The sequence below is a fragment of the Petaurus breviceps genome, unplaced genomic scaffold (assembly GCF_028583685.1).
Source record: "Petaurus breviceps papuanus isolate PSGF00001 unplaced genomic scaffold, PetGlider_PUasm1.0 138, whole genome shotgun sequence".
In the NCBI taxonomy this organism is placed as follows: Eukaryota; Metazoa; Chordata; class Mammalia; order Diprotodontia; family Petauridae; genus Petaurus; species Petaurus breviceps.
Genome location: NW_027185694.1, coordinates 20,542,914 through 20,564,488, shown reverse-complemented (window position 1 = coordinate 20,564,488; position 21,575 = coordinate 20,542,914). Strand labels below are relative to the sequence as shown.

The 21,575-nt window shown below is 45.3% G+C and overlaps 1 protein-coding gene and 1 long non-coding RNA gene across 7 annotated transcripts; both read left to right on the top strand.

Moving 5' to 3' along the window:
• The first annotated feature begins 420 nt into the window (after positions 1 to 420).
• Positions 421 to 12,106, top strand: GREP1 (glycine rich extracellular protein 1). 6 transcript variants are annotated; one of them, XM_069107262.1, is made up of 18 exons: positions 423 to 488; positions 2,975 to 3,028; positions 3,798 to 3,887; positions 4,666 to 4,695; positions 4,943 to 4,975; positions 5,123 to 5,176; positions 6,281 to 6,310; positions 6,549 to 6,581; positions 6,729 to 6,782; positions 7,698 to 7,727; positions 7,830 to 7,859; positions 8,010 to 8,066; positions 8,184 to 8,228; positions 8,614 to 8,664; positions 9,001 to 9,135; positions 11,077 to 11,121; positions 11,582 to 11,635; positions 11,835 to 12,106. In XM_069107262.1, exons 1-18 carry the CDS (start codon positions 446 to 448, stop codon positions 11,858 to 11,860), a joined length of 894 nt encoding a protein of 297 aa, XP_068963363.1. In that variant the 5' UTR covers positions 423 to 445; the 3' UTR covers positions 11,861 to 12,106. The 6 variants fall into 6 exon arrangements, with proteins under 6 accessions (XP_068963368.1, XP_068963369.1, XP_068963367.1 ...); XM_069107267.1 differs by lacking the exon at positions 8,614 to 8,664 and having other exon boundaries at positions 421 to 488; XM_069107268.1 differs by lacking the exon at positions 6,729 to 6,782 and having other exon boundaries at positions 422 to 488.
• A 2,383-nt stretch (positions 12,107 to 14,489) lies between these two features.
• On the top strand, positions 14,490 to 20,364 carry LOC138176460 (uncharacterized). Its single transcript, XR_011172244.1, has 2 exons — positions 14,490 to 14,880; positions 19,325 to 20,364. It is a non-coding gene; the product is annotated as an uncharacterized lncRNA (long non-coding RNA).
• Positions 20,365 to 21,575: the final 1,211 nt, after the last annotated feature.

Below are 21,575 nucleotides of genomic sequence, written 5' to 3'. Positions count from 1 at the left end.
AGGCCTGTTTCTCAATTCTAGCCCCAAACTATCCATTTCCCAATTTCTTTCTCCCACTCCAAACTGGGTCTTCAGACCCAGTTGAAACACTGAACCATCAGACCTTGGGGCCCACAACCAGATCCCTCTCAGCCTGCCTCTGCTACAACTTAGCCTTGCCCCCTTCCTCACTGAAGGACCCAGGGCTCAGAATGACTAGGCACCAAGTAGGTTAGGGACTAGGATGGAGCTGGGAGTGAGATACCTGGCTTCTGGTGGGGTTGGGCTGTCAGAATGAAAGGAGAGTAAGAGTTGGAATAAGAGATAAAAAGTTCTGAGACTTTGTGTTTGGAGAGGGCAGGGGGCACTTAGGGGAAGAACTAAGAGGGAATGCTGTTGGTGGAAGTGAGGGAAGGGTTTGAGGAGTAAGGAACTGGGGTTGGCTCCCATTCATTCCCTCTCTGGTATGTCCCCAGGATTTGGAGCAGGGACCAAGCCTCAGAAAGCTGGTAAGACCTCTCCCTATGGCTCTGGGTATCTCCCTTTCTATGTCTCTCCTTTTTTTTCCTCTCTGCCTCCTATAATATCTCTTTGTGTCTCCTTCAGATTCTTTTATCTCTGTCTTCTATTAATCAATCAAGCATTTATTAATTGCCTACTTTGTGCCTGGCATTGGACTAGGTTCTAAGACAGAAGTGTAAGTCCCTTCCCTAAAGGAGCTTGTATTCTTTCAAGGAAACAACATTAGGGAGAGAGAGAAAGAGACAGAGACAGAGAAAAGAAATAAGAGACAGTAAGAGACGAGAAAGAAAAGAGACAGAAAAAGAGATGAAAGACATAGAGGAGAGATGAGAGAAAGAGATGAGTGAGACAGAGAAAAAAGAGAAGAAAAAGACATGAGAGACAAGAGAGAGGAAAGATGAAAGAGAGAAGAGAGATGAGAGACAATAAGAGAAATGAAAGGGAGAGATGAGAGAGAGTAAGAGAAATGAAAGTAAGAAGAGACTGAAAAGGAGAGAAGAGAGAAAAGGAGATGAGAGACAGATGAGAGAGAGAAAGAGAGGGAAGAAAAAAAGATGAGAGACAAGAGAGATAAGAGAAAGAAAGATGAGAGAAAGGAGATACAATAAGAGGAATAAGGAAGAGGAATGAGAGAAAAAGAAGAGATGAGAGTAAAAGAAATGAGACAGAAAAAGAGGTGGGATGGGGGCAGCTAGGTGGAGCAATGAACAGAGCACTGGCCCTGTAGTCAGGAGGACCTGAGTTCAAATCCAGTCTCAGACACTTGATACTTACTAGTTATGTGACCTTGGGCAAGTCACTTAACCCCAATTGCCCTGCCCTCCAACCTCAGAGAGAGAGAAAGAGAGAGAGAGAGGGAGGGAGGGAGAAAGAGAGACAGAGAGACAGAGAGGGAGAGAAAGGGAAACATACCACATAGAGGATGAGGTAATTTGGGGAAGAAGGCACATCCTGTTTCCCTGTTGAGGGGATTAGGAAGGCTTCAAGCAGGATGTGGGGCTTTAGTAGAACTTTGAAGGACACTAGGGATTCTGAGAAGCAGAGATGAGGGGGGAGGGCACTCCAGGCATGGGGGGAACAGCCTATACAGTGATATGGAGAAGAACAACGGAATGTCACTTGTGGGACACAGCAAGAAAGTGTTTGGGTGTGCTGAAGAGTCTGTAAAGGGAAGTAATGTATAGCAAGCCTAAAGTGATAATTTGAACTTAAATTCTAAAGGGACTTAAATGCCAAATAGGAGCTTGTATTTGAACAAAGAAGTAATAAGGAGCCCCTAGGGTTTGTGGAGCAGGTGAGTGTTATGGTCAGGCCTGTGCTTTGGTTGGGGGTAGGGTGAATTAGGCAGCCACTGGAATAGCCCATGTGAAATGTGAGGAGGGCCTAAACCAGGGGAGTGGCCCTGTGAATAGAAAGAAAGTGAAAGGCTCTTTGGGGTGCTCTCTGTTCTATCTCTCGCTGTCCTAGGCTCTCTCTACCTCTTTGCCTTCTACAGTCTCTCCTCTGTCTCCTGCTGTGTCTTTACTTCTCTGATTTCTTTTTCCTTCCCCAAAGTCGATTTTCTCAAACTTCCTTTTCTCCAAAGCCCTTCTCCATAACTCTTCCTATTGGGGCGGCTAGGTGGTGCAGTGAATAAAGTGCCGGCCCCGGAATCAGGAGGACCCAAGTTTGGTTCTGGCCTCAGACACTTAACACCCACACAAAAAAACTAGCCGTGTAACCTTGGGCAAGTTACTTAACCCCAATTGCCCTCCAAAAGGCAAAAAAAAAAAAAGAAGAAACATAACTCTTCCCATCTCAGAACCCCTTGTTCTTTATTTGTTTTACCATTCAACAAATATTTACTAAGCCTCTACTGTATTTGGAGCACTGTCCTAGGTTTGGGGAGAGCTTGAGTCTAAATAAGATAAAGAAGTCTTGTAGAATCTCTAAACACCTTATCCCATAACCCACTCCCCAAATTCTTCTTGTCCCAGAGCCCTTCACAATCTCTTTGCTCCAGAGTGCCTCTCTCCCTCTCTTCCCCTCCTTCTGCCTTTTATGTTTTGGGCCTTTCACTAGCTAGGGCCCAGACAAGGAGAAAGAACTTATAAGGAGGGGTAAAATGTGGTGCCTTGGTGAAAGGATTTGTTCTGTGAAGTTTGGATTCAGACAAAGAGCTGCACTTGAGGACCTAGAGAGCCACATGTGGCCTCCAGACTGCAGGCTCCCCATCCTTGTCTAGGATACAGTGTGTTGAATTGAGGAAAAAGAAAAGATAAATGAGTTGTCTACCAGATGAACTTCCTTTACGGCTTGCCTATATCTATCTTTCCCCCAGGCTTTGGAACAGGGACTTAAATTCAGAAAGCAGATGAGACTTCCCAGTTTGGGCGAGTCTTTGTGTATGCCTTTATCTCTCTTTGCATCTCTCCCCACCCTCAACTCCCTGGTGCCTTCTCCTCAATTTAACTTCCCAAATCTGTCTCTCCAGGAAATGGGAATGGTCTGGAAACTGGGGCCTTCCCTGGAGCCAGAACTCAGCCAGGTAAGGGAATCTAAGTTCCAGAAACGTGGATTCTGGGAAGGGGAATAATGGGACCAGGAGCCCCAAATATCATACAACAGAAGAGAGTAGTGGTCTGGGACTCAGAAACCTGGACCAAAGAGAGCCTGTAGGCCCGAGCATAAGGCAAGTGAGGAGAGTACATAATGATAGTTTAGAGCTCTGAGCCCCAATCCCTACCGTGACCCAGCACCATGATGCTACCTTGTCTAATCCTGGTGGCCTCCAGCAGCCTAACCAATCTCAACTCCAACCCTCCTCCCAATTTATCATGGTGCTTCATGCTCAATTGTGGTATAACTGGATACCAACCCTGATTCTAACTGATCTCGATCCCAATTTAGGTCTCAACCTCTATTCCAATATTGATCCCAAACTTAACCCTATTTCTGATGCTGATTTCCATCTTGGTCCCAACCTTTATGTTGATCTTAATCCCAACTTGCATCTCAGCCATATTTCTATGAGACAGAATATCACTCACTCACCCTTAACCTTATCAGTACCCATGAAGAAGAAAGTAATAATCCAAAGCTCATGGACAAAGATATCTTGCTTTCAGAGAGAGCATGTTGTTAAGGAAACACCACCTGATTTTGGTCAGGATGTGATGTGATGGGTAAAAGACCTTGCATCTAGGAAGCCAGGCTCCTTGCTTCCAGGTTAGCAAGGAGCTGAAACTGAGGTAATTTAGGTGGCTGTGGGACAGAAGTTAGCTTTGTTCCTGTTTTTTTTTCCCCTCCTCCTCCAGGTCCCTGTAATGGGGGCTCCATTCCAGTCCTTCCTCCTAGGCCTCCCAATGGAGTAGGGCCTGCAATGGGGAGTTCCTCAGAAAAAGGAGGTGGGTGTGGGATCTGGCAGTGGGAGAGTTGGGAGGAATCATGTTCTCTCCCATCAGCCTTACATCATCTTTACCAACATCCATATCTGTATCTATCACACACACACCTTCATCTCCTTATTCCCCAAGGCACACTCCCCAGATAGCTGGGCTAAGAGCCCAGAGACTGAAATTCTGCTCCTACCCCTAACTCCCTGCATGGCTTTGGACAAGTCACTTCCCTTCTCCTGGCTTATGTTCTCCTCTATTAATAGACTAGATGATTCCTGAGCACTTTTCACATCTAATATGTTCTATGACCCCTTCCAACTCTGACGTGCTATGTTCTGTGATCAGTTGTCTATCTTCTATATTCTAAGGTGCCTTCTAGCCCTGACATGCTGAGTTATTTGGTCTAAGGTCACTTTCAGGTCTAACATTCTATGTTCTAAGAGTATTTCTTGCTCTGACATTCTATTTTTAAAAAAATATTAATATATTTGTATTTATTTCATTAAATATTTCCCAATTACATGTAAAAAAATTAACATTCATTTTTTTAAATTTAGAGTTCCAAATTCTCTCCCTCTCACTCCTTCCCTACCCCTTGAGAAGACAAGCAATGTTATCTATTATACACGTGAATTCATACAAAACATATTTCCGTATTAGCCATGTAACATTGTATTTTAGGCTCTCTGATTCTACTATGATCCCTTCTTTATCTTCTGTCTGTTTTTCTCCCTGGGTCCCCTTCTCCTCTTATGACATCGTGTTTGAATTTATTTTCTCCCTATAGGATTCAGGGCTCAGAATGGCTATGGACCAGGTAAGGGTATAGAGGAAAGGAGATAAAGTAGATATTGGGGGTTAGGGGAAGTCAGCTAGTATCCTGGGAAGGGAAGGCTGGAAATTGCATAAATGAAGGAGGGACACTATGGCCCAGATATAGTTTCGGTCCAGAGGCAGCTTCTTATGGCAGACATGCCCTAAGCTCTGTGTTCTCATACCCGTTTAAATGGGCAGTTGGACTTCACTCAGTCCCTTGTTTTTTTCCTTCCTAATTTCTCCCCCAGGTCTTGAAGATGGATTGAAGACTCAAAAAACAGGTAATGATTCTTTTCTCTGCTTCTGTTTCTCCCAACTTGCCTCTCCCTCCTTTTTTCCTTTCCTATTCTTTTCTCTCCTGGAATTCCCCATCCTTCACTAAGAGATGGCTTATGCATGCCCTAACATCACAAACTATCTCTCCTCAGGACTCAGAAGTAGGCTTGGAGCTGGACCCTTTCCAGGGGCCAGGATTCAGCCAGGTGAGGGGAACTGGGGACCAAACACCTGGAATGAGGAAAGGTACTGGGGACAGACCATGGATCCTGGGTGGAGGAGGAAAGGAGTTAGTGCTTTAACTTTTCTAATTTTCTTCTTGTATGATAGTATTTCTCTCTCTCTTTTATTATTGTTGATGAAGGGAAGGCTAGAAGTACCCCCAGATTAGGGAGAAGAGAAGCACAAATTTGGATTTGAGAAAGAGAATAAATTTTCATAGGGAAAACTGAAGTCTGAAAGTGAGATTCCTGAAATCTAGAAGGGAAGTTGGGCTGGGACTGGGAGGAAAGAACTCATCTGTCTTTCTCTATTAGCCTTATAAAAAGGAACTTAGAATATAGAATGTTAAAGCTGAAAGAGACATTGGAACACATAATGCCAGAGCCCAAAGAAAATCTGAAAACAGAGCATTTTAGAATATATAATGTTAGTCAGACAGATCTGAAGACATCATCTGGTTTAACCCCTTCTTTTTACAGGGGAGGAAACTGAGACCCAGATATGGGAAGTGATTTACTTCAGATCACATAGTGAGAACATGCCTTAATGACCTAGACCTAAAAAGGATGTTAGAGGACATCTAGCTAAACCTCTTCTTTTTACAGAGGAGACTGAGGTGAAGGAACTTACCTAGGGCCAGCCAGTATTTATCAGATGTAGGATTTGACCTCAGGCCCTCCAGCCCCAATGTCAGTGTTCTTCCCATGGTACTGTGCTGCCTTCCCCAGGGTAGGAGTGGAATTTGGCCTGTTTGGCTTCGTGCCAGAGGGGAGAAGGGGCATAGAGGAAGCTACCACCTGTAAGGAGAACCTTCCTAACAATTAGAGCTATTTCAAAATGTTCTGAGTTTCCACTCAAAGACATCTTTAAGTGAAAGCTGGTTGAATTTTTGGGTAGGAACTGGGCCTAGAAACTGTAGTGAAGATGAAAACAAGGATCCATTCATCCCAGTAGCATAGACTACCCACTCAAACCACAGCAACAATGTCCCTTTGTCCTCAATCACACACAGTCCCACTAATTCCATTCACCCCTTTTCTAGGGCATACCTTCACCCATCCTTGACTTCCTTACTCTTTCCATTGCAGGCTATGGTGCCATGAATGGCTATGGAGTAGGTAAGGGAATTGGAGAGAGGGAGGCCTAACTTCTAGGAGGGACCAGAGTCCAATCAGGGGTGGGGAACCTGTGGCCCCCAGGTCCTCAAGTGTGGCCCTTCCAAAGAAGTTTGGATTCAGTCAAAGGGTTGTACTTGAGGATCTAGAGGGCTATATGTGGTCTTGGGGCCCCAGGTTCCCCATCCCTGGTCCAAGTCCTATTCATTCTCTTCCCAATCTCTTTTCTCCCACCTCTTAGGTCTTAGAGGAGGAGCCAAACCACAGAAAACAGGTGAGACTTCTCCCACTGACTCTCCAGGTGTTCTCCCCACTCCTCCATTCATGGTTTACATTGCCTTCAGGAAGGGAATGGTGTGGAAGGGAGAACCCAGATTCTCAGGGCTTCCCCACCCTCCCACCAACAAATATGTCTTCTCAGGCTATGGAAATGGATTGGGAGCAGGTGCTTTCCCAGAGACCGGGCTGCAGCCAGGTGAGGAGAGATCTGTAGGAAGGGTGGGGCCAGATTCCAGATAAGTGAATCCACCTAGGGAACAGCCCTGGGATGGAACTAGGTGGAGTTGCAGAGTTCTGAAAGGTGATGGAGTCCAACAGAACTTGGGTTTCAGAGCAGGAACCCCAATCCTTCACCTTCAAAAGGTGGCTAGAGCACAGGAGAAAGGGCCTAGACCAGAAGTTCAGGGGACTTGGGTTCTAGAACCAGCTCTGCCACCAGCTATTTGTATAACCACGGGCAAGTTCTTTCTGCTTCCTTCATTGTAAAATGGTGGTGGGGCAGAGAGAAGGAGATGAAAGGAACTCTTAAGTTCCTTTGTAAAATTAAGGTCTATGAACCTCTTTCTTTATATGAGAAAGACAGGTGAGGGGGGTGGATAAGGGATATATTGTAGGCCTAACTACATATTCTCCCAGGCTCATCTATCCCTTCATCTCCAGTTTTAAGCCCAACCTCATCCAAGCAGCCTAATCTCATTCAGAATCCCTTCTCAAACACACTGATTTTTGGGGCCACTAGGTGGCATAGTGAATAGAGCACTGGCCCTGGAGTTGAGAGGACCTGAGTTCAAATATGACCTCAGACACTTAACACTTACTAGCTATGTGACCTTGAGCAAGTCACTTAACCCCAATTGCCCTGCCTTCCCCCCAAAAAGATAATGATTTTTCTAATATCCTCTGATACTCCCCTTCCCCTCCCCAGTAACTGCTTAGTGCGTTCTCTCCCTAACTCCCTTATATTTATTTTGAATTTTATATATATGTCTCTTTGGATAGATCCTTGAGCATTGGGATTATTTCATTCTTTCTATTTATGTTCCCAGTTCGTAGTACAGAGTAGGTGCTTAATAAATGCTTGTTAAGTATCTAACTTGTTCTCTCCCTGTAGGGTTTGGGACCCCAAATGGTTTTGGAATAGGTAAGAAGGGATTAGGAACAAGGGTTGGGAGACTGGACTCCCAGAGGGAAGGAAGAGTTTAAAATTCTGAGTCCTGAGTTATCCTGTCTCTCTCTTTCTCAGGCTTAGGTGGTATGAAGCCTCAAAAAGCAGGTAAGTTTCTCTTTGGATCTCTCTGTGATCTGTCCCTGTCTGCTGGTTTCTCTTTGTTGCTGCCTCAATCTTTCTTGACCTTCCTTTTTATTCCTACCATTCTTCCTATAAGTTACAGCTCTATCTCCCCTCAAACCTTTCCTCCCACAGTTTATAGCAATGGACTGGGAGCTGGAAGCTTTCCTGAGGTCAGGACCCAGCAAGCAGGTGAGCAAAAGGGAGAGGAGTTGGAGGTGGGGGTAGGCTGGCTGGACACTGAACTCTAGAACACTACCCCTAATTTGTCTCTAGCCCCCTTGACTGACCTTCCTTTTTCCTCCCTAGGTTTCCTTGGGGCTGGAAGTTATCCAGTCAATGGCTACAGCAATGGTGATTCTTTTATTTTCTTTTTGGAGGGAGAAAGGTAGGGTAATTGGGGTTGTGACTTGCCCAAGGTCACACAGCTAATAAGTGTTAAGTGTCTGAGGTCAGATTTGAACTCAGGTCCTCCCAACTCCAGGGCCGGTGCTCTATTCACTATGCCACCTAGCTGCCCCTAGCAATGGTAATTCTTGAATAAGAAGGGAAATGTTATAGGGGAATTTGAGAGGATATGAGAGGGGAGATGATACTCTCTGAAGGACTGAGCTGGTAGAACTAGATGGGAAGATTATATTCCTGTATTTCCCAGAGGACATATAGGGGTAGAAATAAGCAAAAGTAAAAGATTTTCTAGGTTAATGAGGTGGGAGAAGCTAATACCAGTTTCTTGCAGGATATGGAGCTAGAGGACCTGGATACCCCAAACCTTCCCTATATGAAAACGGTAAGAGACAAAAGCCCATGTAGGCAGCTCCTAGCAAGGCAAGGTGAAGAAGGTGGCAGTGCCTGAGAGATACAAACACTTGTATAGGGTTTTCACAAAGCTCTTTCATATCCATTTTCTCATTGGATCTAGATCTGGCAGTAGCCCTATAAGCATGAGGAAAGAGAGACGTAGACAGAGAGAGCAACTCCCAAGGTCACAGAGCGATTTAGGTAGAGTCCAGGTCTCCTGACTGATTCTCAGGGCCATTTCCAGTACAGTACAGCAGGGAATCCTGATGGCAGCAGTAGCAGGGATCTTAAGCAGGGTTCATGGAGCTCTTTTCTTCTCTCACAGGTGGGGCCAGCTCGTTTGGTCCTCAGGGGGTATCTTTTCTCCCTGAAGGTTCAGACTCTGGGGCCAAGACTGCCAAGCATGACTATGGAAATGGGGTAGGCACAGGCTTCTACCCAGCAGATGGAGGCCCTCCAGGTAACAGACATGCCTGGCTGAATTCTGGGAAAGTTTGAAGATTTTATTGTGTGGGTGTGTATACGTGTTTCACCGGATTATAGATTTAGGGCTGTAAAGGACCTCAGATATCTATATCTAGTTCAACCCTCTCATTATATAGATAGGAAAACCAAGGCCCAGAATGTTTAAGGGACTTACTCCAGATCACATAGGTAGTAAGTAGGTGGCAGAACCAGGATTCTATCTTAGGTCCTCTGACTCCAAATCTAGTCAGTCAGTCAATAAACATTAAATGTCAGCCATCTGCCAAGGTACTGTGCTAAAAGAGGCAAATGGCAGTACCTGTCCTCAAGGAGCTTACAATCCAGTGATCCTTTTCATTGCACCATATTTGTTGACTGCTTAGTGTGAAAACCTAAATGCCTAAATCCTGGAGACGAATTAAGGCTAGAAAACAGGATTCCCAGGTCTTGGCCATGGCAGTTACCCCCTAAATTCTGTCCTTCCAGTCCTCCACAGATCTCATTCAATGTTCAGCCTAGTGATTCTGCTGTCTCAGGGATGGACCCACTCCCCACCCCCTGGAAACATGAGGAGGAAATCAAAAGACAAAACCTCCCTCCACTGGGGGTGACAACCTGCCACCCCTTTCTCTTTCTGTCTCTGTCTCCTATGATGATGGGCCAGCCAGACCCTTGTCTTCTAGTCATGGAGAACACAGTTGGGGTCTAGTCTCTACCCTCTTCAATCAGTCCCATACATGCTGCTAGCCTCAACTTCCTAGAATCCAGTTTGTCTTCTCTCTCCATCTTAGGAACTGATGATTTCCTAGGTCCCTTTAGGAGAGAACATTCATTCTATAGTTTCTGGGCTCCCTATTGGATGAAAAATTCTAGATCCAAAGCTTCAAATCTAAACTCAACTGGCTCTATTTTAGCTCTTTAATTTTATCTCCCACTAGAGGGAGATAATGGTATGGAGCAGATGAGTACTGGACTAGTAACCCTGGACTTCTGTATCCTCAGATATGGAAGACAGAGGTTCTGAATTCAAGTGTCAGCTCCGTCACTTTTTCACTTGGTGATTCAGCCACATTGCTTCTCTGGGCCTGTTCATTCCAGTTAAATAAGGGGATTTGGACGAGAGGATCTGGCTCCTTCCAGCTCTATGACCCTATCATTGTGTATAACAGGAGACTTGGGTTCTACTCATTGCTTCCTACCACTGACTCTCCTTCAGCAATTCCATCCCTGTCTCTGTGTCTGGGTCTTGGGTTCTCCAAATTCAAGATAAAAGGATTGTTCTATTGGGTAACCCAGTTCAGAACCTCTTGAGTTTGTTGGTGATCTTCTTATGGCCCCTATACATATCAAGCTTACTGCTTTTCTCAGTCAATCAGTTAACAAGCATTTATTAAGTTCCAGGTGCTGTGTTTTCCCTCCCCTTTGAATTTATTCTCCAATTTCCTCTCCAAAGCCTATCCATCCTTCAAGTCTCAGCTTACACCTCAGCCCACATTAATCTCCCCCTACTCTGCACTAATAATACTGTTAGCATTTATTCAGTACTCAACATTTGCAAAGCACTTTACATGCATCATTTGATCCTCCCAACAATGCTCTGAGGTAGGTTTTACTATTATCTTCATTTTCTAGGTGAGGAAACTGAGGCTGAGAGAGTAAATGACTTAGCCAGGGTTGCATAGTAAGCGGCTGAGGTGGAATTTGTACTCTGGACTTCCAAGTTCAGTATCCTATCACCTATAGTACCACCTAGCTACCTTCTAGGGCACTTACTATCTGTTCCACATTATTTAACACTTGCACATATTGTCTTGTGTGTGTGTGTGTGTGTGTGAGTGTGAATTCCAGGCTGACTACACTGGGGAAAAGGTGCCCTTCTTCATATAGCATATTCCCCTGACCATCTTCCTCCTTTCTCTTTTTTCCTGCCTTTCAGATCTCTATGGCCAGTTAAGACCAGAGCCGGTCCCCAGGACTTATGGTAAGTGAGGGGACCTTGTATTAGAGAGAACACTGAATCGAACATCAGAAGATACTTAGCTCTCCCACTAATTATCAGGATGTGTGACCCTTCCCCTCTATGAGTCTCAGTTGCCTTGTCTGTACAAAGGAGGGGTTAGACTCTAAGGTTTCCTCAAAGTTTAGTGTTCTACTAAGCTGTTGATGAAAACTGTATTGTGATGCATGGAAGAGGTCCAGAAAGAGTAAGACACTCTTTGGGTGCTCCTGCCCACATCACTCAGGCCAAGGGATAACTAACACTGCTCATTCAGTGACTGCCTGCTGACCCCTCATGAGGAGAGGTCTCAGGGCCCATATGCTATTCTGGGATCTTGAAATTGGGTCGAGAATTTGGAAAATAAGAAGAAAGGGTATCTGGATAAGAGGAAGAAATCTGTGGGGATTCTCTACTAATCAGAGGTTGTCTGTCTCCAATTTAGGTGGGCCCGATGTAAAACACAACATAGATGGCTTCCTGGGAAATGGCTATGAAGGTGATAATTCTTCAGGGATAAATGGTTCCCTTCCCTGAACTTTAGCACCACTGTCAAGGGCCAGGCCAATGAGCTGTGGAAAGTGTCCTCCATCCCAAAGAGCTCACATATGCTACCTGGAATTCTGCCATTCATCCTGTAATGCATGCATTGATAGGTTAGGGTCTAACACTGCTCTAACCCTTCTCTACCTTTGCAGGTCCATGTCCCCCAGGGAAATGTTGAGCCTAAAGGGATTCTCCAATATCCTCATGTGAAGATGTTCAGAGGAGCTTGGAGCCTAAAACCTGACCGCCTTAATGCTGTCAGGCTTTTTGGAAAAAACACAAAACAAAACAGGCTTCTTGGGAGGAGTCTTCCCTCTGCCCCAGGAGGGTCCTTCTTTGGTCCTTTAACCCAGTCTTATAAGGGACGCCTCATGGTAGAGAGGAGGAGATGTTGGGCCTGCTAATAAAATGTTTCAATTCACAAGTTTGACTCTGGTGTCCAATGTGTTGATTTGAGGACTGAATGGTAGCAGGTGGTTGAGACAGCTCTACTAGAAAGCATAAGGACCAAAAAACTGAAATCTACTCCTGGATTTCCAATAAATGAGTTATGTTGACTTGACCAAGTCATTCTACCCTCTCTGGGCTTACATCTCAACAATGAGAATTAGCCTCTCCTTTTGAACCCAAATAGCTCTTGGGGTATACCGCTGGAAGCAGCCTTAGGAATCATCTCTAACTCCCTCATTTTACAGGTGAGGAAACAGAAACCCAGAGAGGTTTGGTAACTTCCTAAAAGTCACATAGGCAGTAAATGGCAAAGGCAGAATTTAGTCTTCTAACTCCAAATCTGGAGCCTTTTTGATGACATAGTTAAGGTTCCAGGTCTCTTCCTTCATGAAGCCTTCCTTGATACTCCCAATGTGAGTGATCTCTTTTCTTATAATACTTCATTGCCTTTGTTGCTGGTCTCATTTAACCTTATATTTTCTCTTGTTCCATAGCTATGAGGAACTTTGATCACAATCAGTTTTATCCCCATTATCAGATGGCAAACTCCTTACGAATAAGGAAGTTTTCAAACACCTACTTAGGTGCTAGGCCTATGTGTTGTAGGCCCAGAGTATCCGAAGACAAAACAAAAAACAGTCACCCAAACAGAACTTGGAGTTCACATACTCCTGGAAGATACATTTATTCCTCTTTAGGACTGTTTCCTCATTTGTACAGTGAGGAAGTTGGTCTGGATGAGCTCTAGTTGTAACTCCTTGTGACCCTGTAGACCACAGCCCACCAATACTGTCCATAGGATTTTCTTGGCAAAGATACTGGAGTGATTTGCCATTTCCTTCTCCAATGGGTTAAGGCAAACTGAGGTTAAGTGACTTGCCCAGGGTTATACAATTAGTAATCGTCTCAGGCTGGACTATGAACTCACTGTTTCCTGACTTCAGGACCAGAGCTCTATCCACTGTGCCACCTAGCTAAATTCTATGAACTTATGACTGTGCTTTATTTCATCTTTGTATCCACCCCTTCTTTTCAGTGACCAACAACACAAGGCCTTGAATGTAGCTTACTGAACTGAATAACAGGTGATCATAATAAAGGAGAAAGACTTGAATCAGAGGACTTGGATTCAAATCCTGTTACGACTGCTTCCCGTGTAAGCCTAAGCAGCCAATCAACAGACATTTACGGAGGCGTTTATAGGCCTTCCCAAGTCCAGATGAGAAATGATGATGGCCTGGACAAAGGTGGTGGTGGTGTTCCCAGAGGAGTTGAATTCTTCCACCTGACTTGACAAGTGATTGGATGGAGGACAGTGTCCGACTCTCGCATAAATGGGCAGGACTTAAAGGCTGATCCTGAAAGAAAACCAAGAAGGATCGGGTGGGCAGCTAGGAAGAAAACCTACCATTCACTTAAGACCTCTCTGGTTCAGGTCTAAGGGCCCTGCATGGGAAAGCAGAGGACTCCATAAATTATTAAGGGGGCGGGGCAGGGTGGAAAGTAGGAGGAGCTATGTGCACGTCCCACTTTTTACAGGCTGCTGCAGTTTGGACAGGTTTGGGTAGTTGCCATGGCTTCGATGGCGCAGCGGCTGGGCGTCCTTGGCAGCCTGTCCGTCATTGGTCCCTGGGCACGTGGCTTGGGGAGACTTGCATCCCGATTGGCCGAGACGCCGGAGGTGGGGGAAGCGGGCGCGTGCGTGGCTGTGTGCGAGGGCGCGCGCGCTGGGCCTCCCTAAGCTCGGGGTCTGCGCCCCTCCAAGCCCGGCCTCGGGCACGGAGACCCTGGCGGCGCTGCTTCCCCGCTCCCGATCCCGCTCCCGCTCCCACCCCCACCCGCGGCTGTCCCGGCCCCGGCTCTCCCTGCCCCTCCCCGAGCCGCCCCAGCCGCCGCCGCTGCCGCTTCCACACCTGCCGCTCCCGGGCCTACCCCCAGGCTTGTCCCCTGGGCCGCAACGGGTCTCGTCAGTGGCCGAGCGGCCGCTGCTGCCCGAACTGCCGGTGCGGCCGTCGCCGCTGTCCCCCCGCGGCCCTCCCGGCGCCTACGTAGCGCTGCCCCCGCTGCCCACGGAGGCGTCCGTGCTTCCCCTGCCCCCGCCCCCCGCACCGTCTGACCTGCCTCGCCTGCCCCGCGGGCCCCTAGCCGTCCCCGCCCACCTGCCGCTCCCGCCGCTGCCCCTGGCCTCCGAGGGGCCCCGGCTGGCTGTGCGCCCCCCACGGCGGGGTCCCCTGGCCGAGCCCCCTGCGCAGCTGCTGCCCCCGCTGCCCACCCGCCCCACCTTTCTGCGCCTCCTCGCCCCGCCGCCCGCCACCTGCCCGGCGCTCCCGCGCCTGCCCCAGGAGCCCTTCCCAGTGGCCACCCACCCCACGGACCACCACCCGCTGCCCGCCTTCCCCAGCGCCCCCAGCCCGTCCCTGCCGACGCCCCACTTCTTCCTGTCCCCACCAAGCTCCTGGCCCGAGCAGGTGGTTCTGCAGAAACATAGTCCCTGAGCAGCTGGAGCTCCTGCCCTCCTCCCTCCACTTGAGCCCAGGGTACCATTGGCGTTGTCTTGCAGACACCCTGGACGAGTGGTGCTTTGCAGCCCTTTACTGGGCTTTTGAAGCAAAAGATCAGTCCCACAGTCCTGTGTTGCAGACAGGTGGCTGGCTTCTTCGCCTCTAGCCAGCTCTGTCTGGCCTCTGCCTATGACCTCTGTGTCACCCAAAGGGGTAGACTCCCACTTCTGGGGAAGAGGCACAGCAGGTGGGTGAGTTTACCTTCTGGTCTTTGTCTCTCCTCTTTGCCTCTCACAAAGGCTTATCTTCTGATTGAGAAAAGTTGTGGCATCCTGGAATTTGAAATGACACTCAGTTGTCAATGGCCTTGGGTTTTAGTTCTAGCCCTGCCACTCTTGCTGTGAATGGCCTGCTCTGAAAGTCACTCCCTGTTGCCTCCCATTTCTACTTTGTGAGTAAAATGAGGGGTTTTGACGAGCTTTAAGACTCTTTCTCGTGTAACATTCACTTTTCAGAACCTTTTAGTTGGTTGGCAAAATACCTATTAAAGGGATGCTTTTCTGACCATTTAGAAAAGTGGTGGTCTAGAATGGGTTCATTAATATAATCTTGCTATTATTAGCTTCCTCCTTTTTGATAGCTACCAGACTAGTGGATAGGGAGATGAATAGGAAGAGTATACTCGTATTTCAGCAGGGTTTTTGATAGTTACAATATCTTTGGGGACAGGGTGGAATGTAGTTAGGTGAATAACTGTACCCTGAAAGAAGTGATTGAAATATCACTAAAAAATGAAGGTCCTTATCCAGATGGCCTCTGAGGCCCTTCCATCTCTAAATCCATTCTGTGGCATCTAAGATCAACCTGGAGAGAGGGATCACAGTGGAATACTCCATAGTTCTTTTCTAGACCCTATTGTTTTGAACATTTTTATCAGTGGCCCAAAGGCAAGAAGTTTGGATATTTAACACAGTCCCTCAATCACAATCCCAAAATACCCAACATGTTAAACAGATGGGTCAAATCTAATAAAAATTAAATGGAATTTTAAATAAATGCTAAGTGTTATGCTAGGTTCAAAAATAAATATAGCTGTACCAGGACAGGATAGGAGAGCAGTGGTTAGACAATGCATGTGAGAAAGATGTGAGAATTTTAGCAGACCACAAGTTCAATGTGAATCAACAGTATGATTGTCACCTAGAGGAAATAATTAAGCATAAGCTGCATTATAGAATCATGGTGTCCAGAAAATGAAATAAGTCACTGAGGTAGAATTGAAAGACAGGTTACCCATGGGGCAGCTAGATGGCACAGTGAATAGAGTACCAGCCCTGGAGTCAGGAGGACCTGAGTTCAAATGTGGGCTCAGACACTTAACACAAAACTAGCCCTGTGACATAGGGCAAGTCACTTAATCCTAATTAATCCCCCTCCAAAAAGCAAAAAAAAAGAAAGACAGGTTACCCAAAGGAAGTATTTTCTCTCTAGGACTCAGGAGACCTGGGTTCAAATCTTGGTTTTGACCCTTAATTTATTAGCTCTGTGTAGCCTTGAACAAGGGCATTTAGGCCCGTTATCTTCTCCAGGTTTCAGTTTTCTCCTTTATCCTCCTAAGGAAAGTGCATTGTAACCCTTAAACTGCTATATGATTATGAGTTATTGTCTTAATGCATTCTGTCCTAATTAGCCTATACCTAGAGTATTATGTTCAGTTTGGGGTAACACTTTTAAGAGGAATGGTGACAATCTGGAGTGTGTCCAGAAGAGGGCAACCAGGCCTGGGAGACTCAAAACTATTCCATATAAGGATTGGTTAAAGAAACCAAATGCCTAGCTTAAAGAGAAGATGTTTGTAGTAGGGGTGATGATCACTGTCTTCAAGTATCTGAAGGGTTTTCTTGTGGAAGAGGGAATAGAACTGTTTTGTTTAGCTTCTGAGCACAGACCTTGGGCTAGTGCTAATGCCCCAGAAACAGGAATAGGACTGTCCAAAACTGGAATGGGCAGTAAGCTGGCCTTAAAGCAGAGGCTGGATGATTCTTTGGGGGATTCCTAGAGGGGATCCATGTTCAGGTACAGGTTTGATTCAATTCACTTAGTATTTACCAGGCTATTACTGTGTGCTAGGCCAGGGGTGGGGAACCTGCAGCCTCGAGGCCACGTGTGGTCTTATAGGTCCTCAGGTTTGAGCCTTTTGACTGAGTCCAATTTTTACGGAACAAATCCTTTTATTAAGGGTATTTGTTCTGTAAAGTTTGGATTCAGTCGGGGCTGCATTTGAAGACCTAGAGGGCCACATGTGACCTTGAGGTCAAAGTTCCCCTACCCTTGTTCTAGGCTCTGGTCACATTAAGACAAAACAGTGTGGCTCGGTGAGTAAGAGAGGACCCAGATCAGTTCTGGCCTCAGATATGTAACACCCACACAAAAAAAACTGGCCGTGTAACCTTGGGCAAGTTACTTAACCCCAATTGCCTTTAAAAAAAAAAAAAGACAAAACAGTCCTTGACATCAAGGAACCTGTGTTGGGGGAAGAAGTAATAGGAAATTAGGCAGGAAAGATAAATTGAGCCAGTTAATCTTGGATATAACTTCCAAATCAGACCCTTTGATTCTGCCTAAAACGTCTGTGTTTGGAAGGGAAGCTGAAACCTATGCTAGTGAATTTGAACTTTGTTCCTGATAAAAACTCTGGGAAAAAACTGGTGAATTATCTAGAAAAGTACAAATCGATCACAAAAAAGCCAACATTGCTCAGTAGTGTTAAACTAGACTAGTATCAAAGACTACCTTAGATACAGTTTACCCAGATTTTAGTGAAGTACTTGATAGAGTCTCTGATACTCTTTATTCTTTTGGACATAAAGGGCACAAGAGGAACTAGGCTAAAGGAGTCTTAACTTGTTAACCCCCAAAACTCCCAAGTGAGGCCTGAACCATTAAAATGTAATTGGGAAATGTGTAACAAAATAAATAAAAATGCAGTAAAACATAGATAATGTTAATTTGTGGTTTTCTAAATCAATAAGTGGCCCCAAGGATACATTTCTATTTGAATTTGACACTACTTTGCTAGATAGCTCTGTTTGGTGCAGTCAGAAGTGTTGAAATTCTGCACCCAGAGCAGTCAGTTTGCAAGAGTTCTAATGGCAGCCACGGCCTATGTCTGGCCCCTTCACTGTTATAGATAAACATGTTACAGGCATAGATGGCATGCTTAGCAAATTTGGAGATGACACAAAGCCAACACACGGTCTGAATGCCTATTTAAAAGTTACCAATAAACAATATTGGGCTATGTCTAAGATAATAAAATTAAAAGGGAGTAGTTAGTCTGAAAAGGACCTAAGGTTGTTGGCGGCCTGCTACCTGAGGAAATCGATATTGTGCTATGGAATGGAAAATGGCAACTATGATCTTGATTTGTATGAAGGGGTGTCCTGTCCAGCACTAAGGAGATGCTGGTCCCACCATGATCAGAACACTGTTGGGTCCTTTTGAATGTCACATATTAGGAAGGGCATTGATAACCTGGAGGGCAGCCCTCCAGGTGAAAGGGTTCAAGATTATGAAGAACAGTGGAAGGAACTGACTTAGGGGGATCATGATCACTGTCCTCAAGAATTTAAAGGCTTTTTTTCCCTGACTGGAAGAATTAGACTCTTAAATTGGCCCTTTCCTAGAGCAGTAGTCTTAGAACCCTAGTAAGCAATGCTATAAATCATTGAGAGGCAGATGTAGGCTTGATTTGGGGGCTGGATTTCTAGCAAATAGAGCCATCTAAAAGTAGAACTGGTTCTGTTTCCCCCCCACCCCCCACCTGATGAGAGGCAGCAAGGTGTCAAAGTGGCTGAACCTGGAGTTTAGAAGACCTAGTGCAAATGTAGCCTGGAGACATGTACTCGGTTGTGTAATCCAGAGCAAGTCACTTCATCCCCTACTGCCTAGGGTTCCTTATCTGCAAAATGGGGATAATAACAGTACCTCTTTCCCAGGGCTGTTGCAAGGATCAAATAAGATAATTTCCCTAGAGTACTTTACAAACTTTAAAATGCTGTATACATGCCAGCTATTATTATTATTAGAGGATATCTTCAAACAAAGGCTGGATGATAAATTGAGTATTTTTGGTTTAGGAGAGGATTATTATTCAAATTTGATTGTGAAACTAGCTAGAAGCTGGGTTTGGGGACTATCTGGGTATATGTATTATGGAAGAAGGTAGTTGTGATTTGAAATTTTTTTTATTATCACAAACCATTTTGTGGATTATGAAATCATGCAATAAATGTAATTTTCACCACATGGAGGAAGACTAATGGATAGGGCCCAAGTCTTAGGGCTTGTAGTTTATATTTTGAGGAGGGAGTAGGAGTAGAAAAGCTATAAAATTATTTACAAATGATATTCTAAATTGTCACTAAGATTTTTTTTTTAAGTTTCATAATCTGTGTGACATTCTTGAAGTTAGAGTCTGACCCAACAACACTGCAGTGTTAAAGGATACATGATACAGGTTTATATTTACAGGAGTAATATTTGTAAGAGCGGTGATCTTGTCTTCCTGTTGTGTGACAGCTGACTGCCATAGGGACGTAGTGTCCCAAAAGGTGAGTCTAGAAGAGTCTTCTTTTCTCCCTTACAACTTCTTTCCAAAGTATTATAAACACATTCTTCTTATTCCTCAGATGAATCCAGACCAAGTGATCAGTCAGGAGTTTGGCTTTTCTGGAAGAAAAAGAACCTGCTTTTAATGTGACTGAGCCAGAAGATCTAGAGGAAAGAAGTTCGGAACCCCTGGTTTCTATCCCCTAACTGGGGATGGCAGCTGACCCTCTGCTTGATGTTCCTGAGTTATTTGTTCCACTCCAAATCCTCTCCTTCCTAAACAGATGCTGCCCATGGCTTCTTTTAGCCAGACCCTGGTCTTAGTGAAGCTTTATACCCCACATTGAGCCAGAAATTCTGAGCAGCAGCTACTTAGACCCAGAAAGTTGGGATTGTCTTATTCATTCCTTGTCTGTGTGTCTACCCCACCTGCAGGAGCTGATTCTGATTTTTGGCTCCGAGTGGTACAGAACAGAAATTCAAACCAACGTGAAACCAGCCTCTTAGTTCCTGGCTCTTGGAACAAAACGGAGTGGGTCCAGTTTACATAATCCACTGGGGGAGTTTTGTTTGCTAGTTAACCCAGGTGAAGAAGTGGGACTGGGAAGGGAAGGGCTGAGGTCAAAGGTCAGACTAACTGAAACTCTTTAGGAAAAGAAAAGCCTGCTCAGTGAGAGAATTTGAGGGAATCAGTTTACTCATTTTTTGAGGCCCCTTAGGCAAGGTAGTGTTAATCAACTGAATGGAAGAAGGAAAGTTTGGTCTTGGCTAATTTATAAACTTGATAATTAGATCACAGTCTCTTTAAGCCCTTCAAAAATTGATTGGGCTGAAACTGATAATACTGATATCTTGCCTAAAAATCTCATTGTTCCATCCAGGTTTAGAGTTAAAGGTTAAACAGTATTTATTAAAGTCCACAGTATTAAGGTCCCTAGTATTATGTGGCACAGTTTTGCCTGTGAAGAGTTTTATAAATCAAGACAGGCTCAGCACATGTGTCCCCCCCATCCCAGTCATATCTTTTTTCTTTTGTACCCAGAAGCAACCCAAATTATAACATTTCTGGTTTTAATGTTGGAAATTTAGAACTGAATAAAGTATTTGTTGTTTTTCTCTATGGGCAGCCTTTTCTTTTGATTGTTTAGAAGTGAAAATAATACTAAGGGCAGACTTGGGAACCAGGCATGTTTGTGCTCGGGGGTAAAGTCTGAAGAATGTTATATTGTCCAGTTGGGAACAGCACAAAATAAGTGCTTAGTACATATTTAAGTTTAATTTGTTGATACAACTTGGTAAATCACAAGAGACACAGATCATGGCAAGAAGGGTTTTCTGTCACTAAAAAACATGTCATAATAAAATGTCTGTTCCCCAGCCTCTACATAGCAAGTTTCCCCCAGGTCCAGCTTGTCTTCCTTTAGTCTCAGCTGTGCTTAATAACATTGTTTGCTCTAGGCTTAGTAAATTAGGTTAGCTAGGAGAGCTGCCACAATAGGAGATAAGACATTTTGGAGATGGGTGTATGCAATACTTGTGAGTCAGAAAGAATTGCTTAGAGAAGCACTGAGCTGGGATATTTTGAAGGAGGGCAGGTTTTTGTGGCAGGTGGTAATGGTCTGATTATGAAGGAGCCCTGTTTTCCCAGAAGGTCCTATCTGCTCTTTCCTACAAGTCTCATGTGAAAGTAATGACTGAGGTTGAAACCTAGGGGTTTCATTTCCACTTTGCGGCCTGGGAATCCATTTAGCAACAACTTCCTATGGCTCTTTCCCATCTGCTTTCTCCCTCAGCAAAACTAGGAACTCAGCCCCAACCAGAGTTCTTACCTTTTTTTGTCCTGACTCAGACTTCTTCTAGTAGTAAGTACTTCCAGATAGGAGCTGGCCCACTGAAAAGAAGGAAACTATGCCTCAAAACAATATAGAACTTTATTGTAGGAAAGTTGTTACCTGAAGGCAGAGCAAGGCCCAGTAGCCAACGCCGCCCCCCATTCCCCCCGCCCCACACACACATGCAGGTGCCTCAGTTTCTTCCCCTAGAAAAACTTACTAAACAAAAGGGTCCCCTCCCCCAATTCTTTGGTGAGTCAGAGACCGGATAGGGGGTTGGGGACCTCCACAGTCCTTTGCATAAGTGTTAATGAGCCATTGAAATGGTAACCGGTCTGAGGGTGGCTTCCACCCCCACCATATCAATTGCATTCCATCCCCAAGCATTCTCCTTTGTCTCAGTCCCATTCCTCTGTCCCCAGACTCCAGTTTCTGGTTTAACCCTTTCACACCCAGAACCCCTCCGGGTGATTTGCCTTTATAGGAAGGAAATACAGAA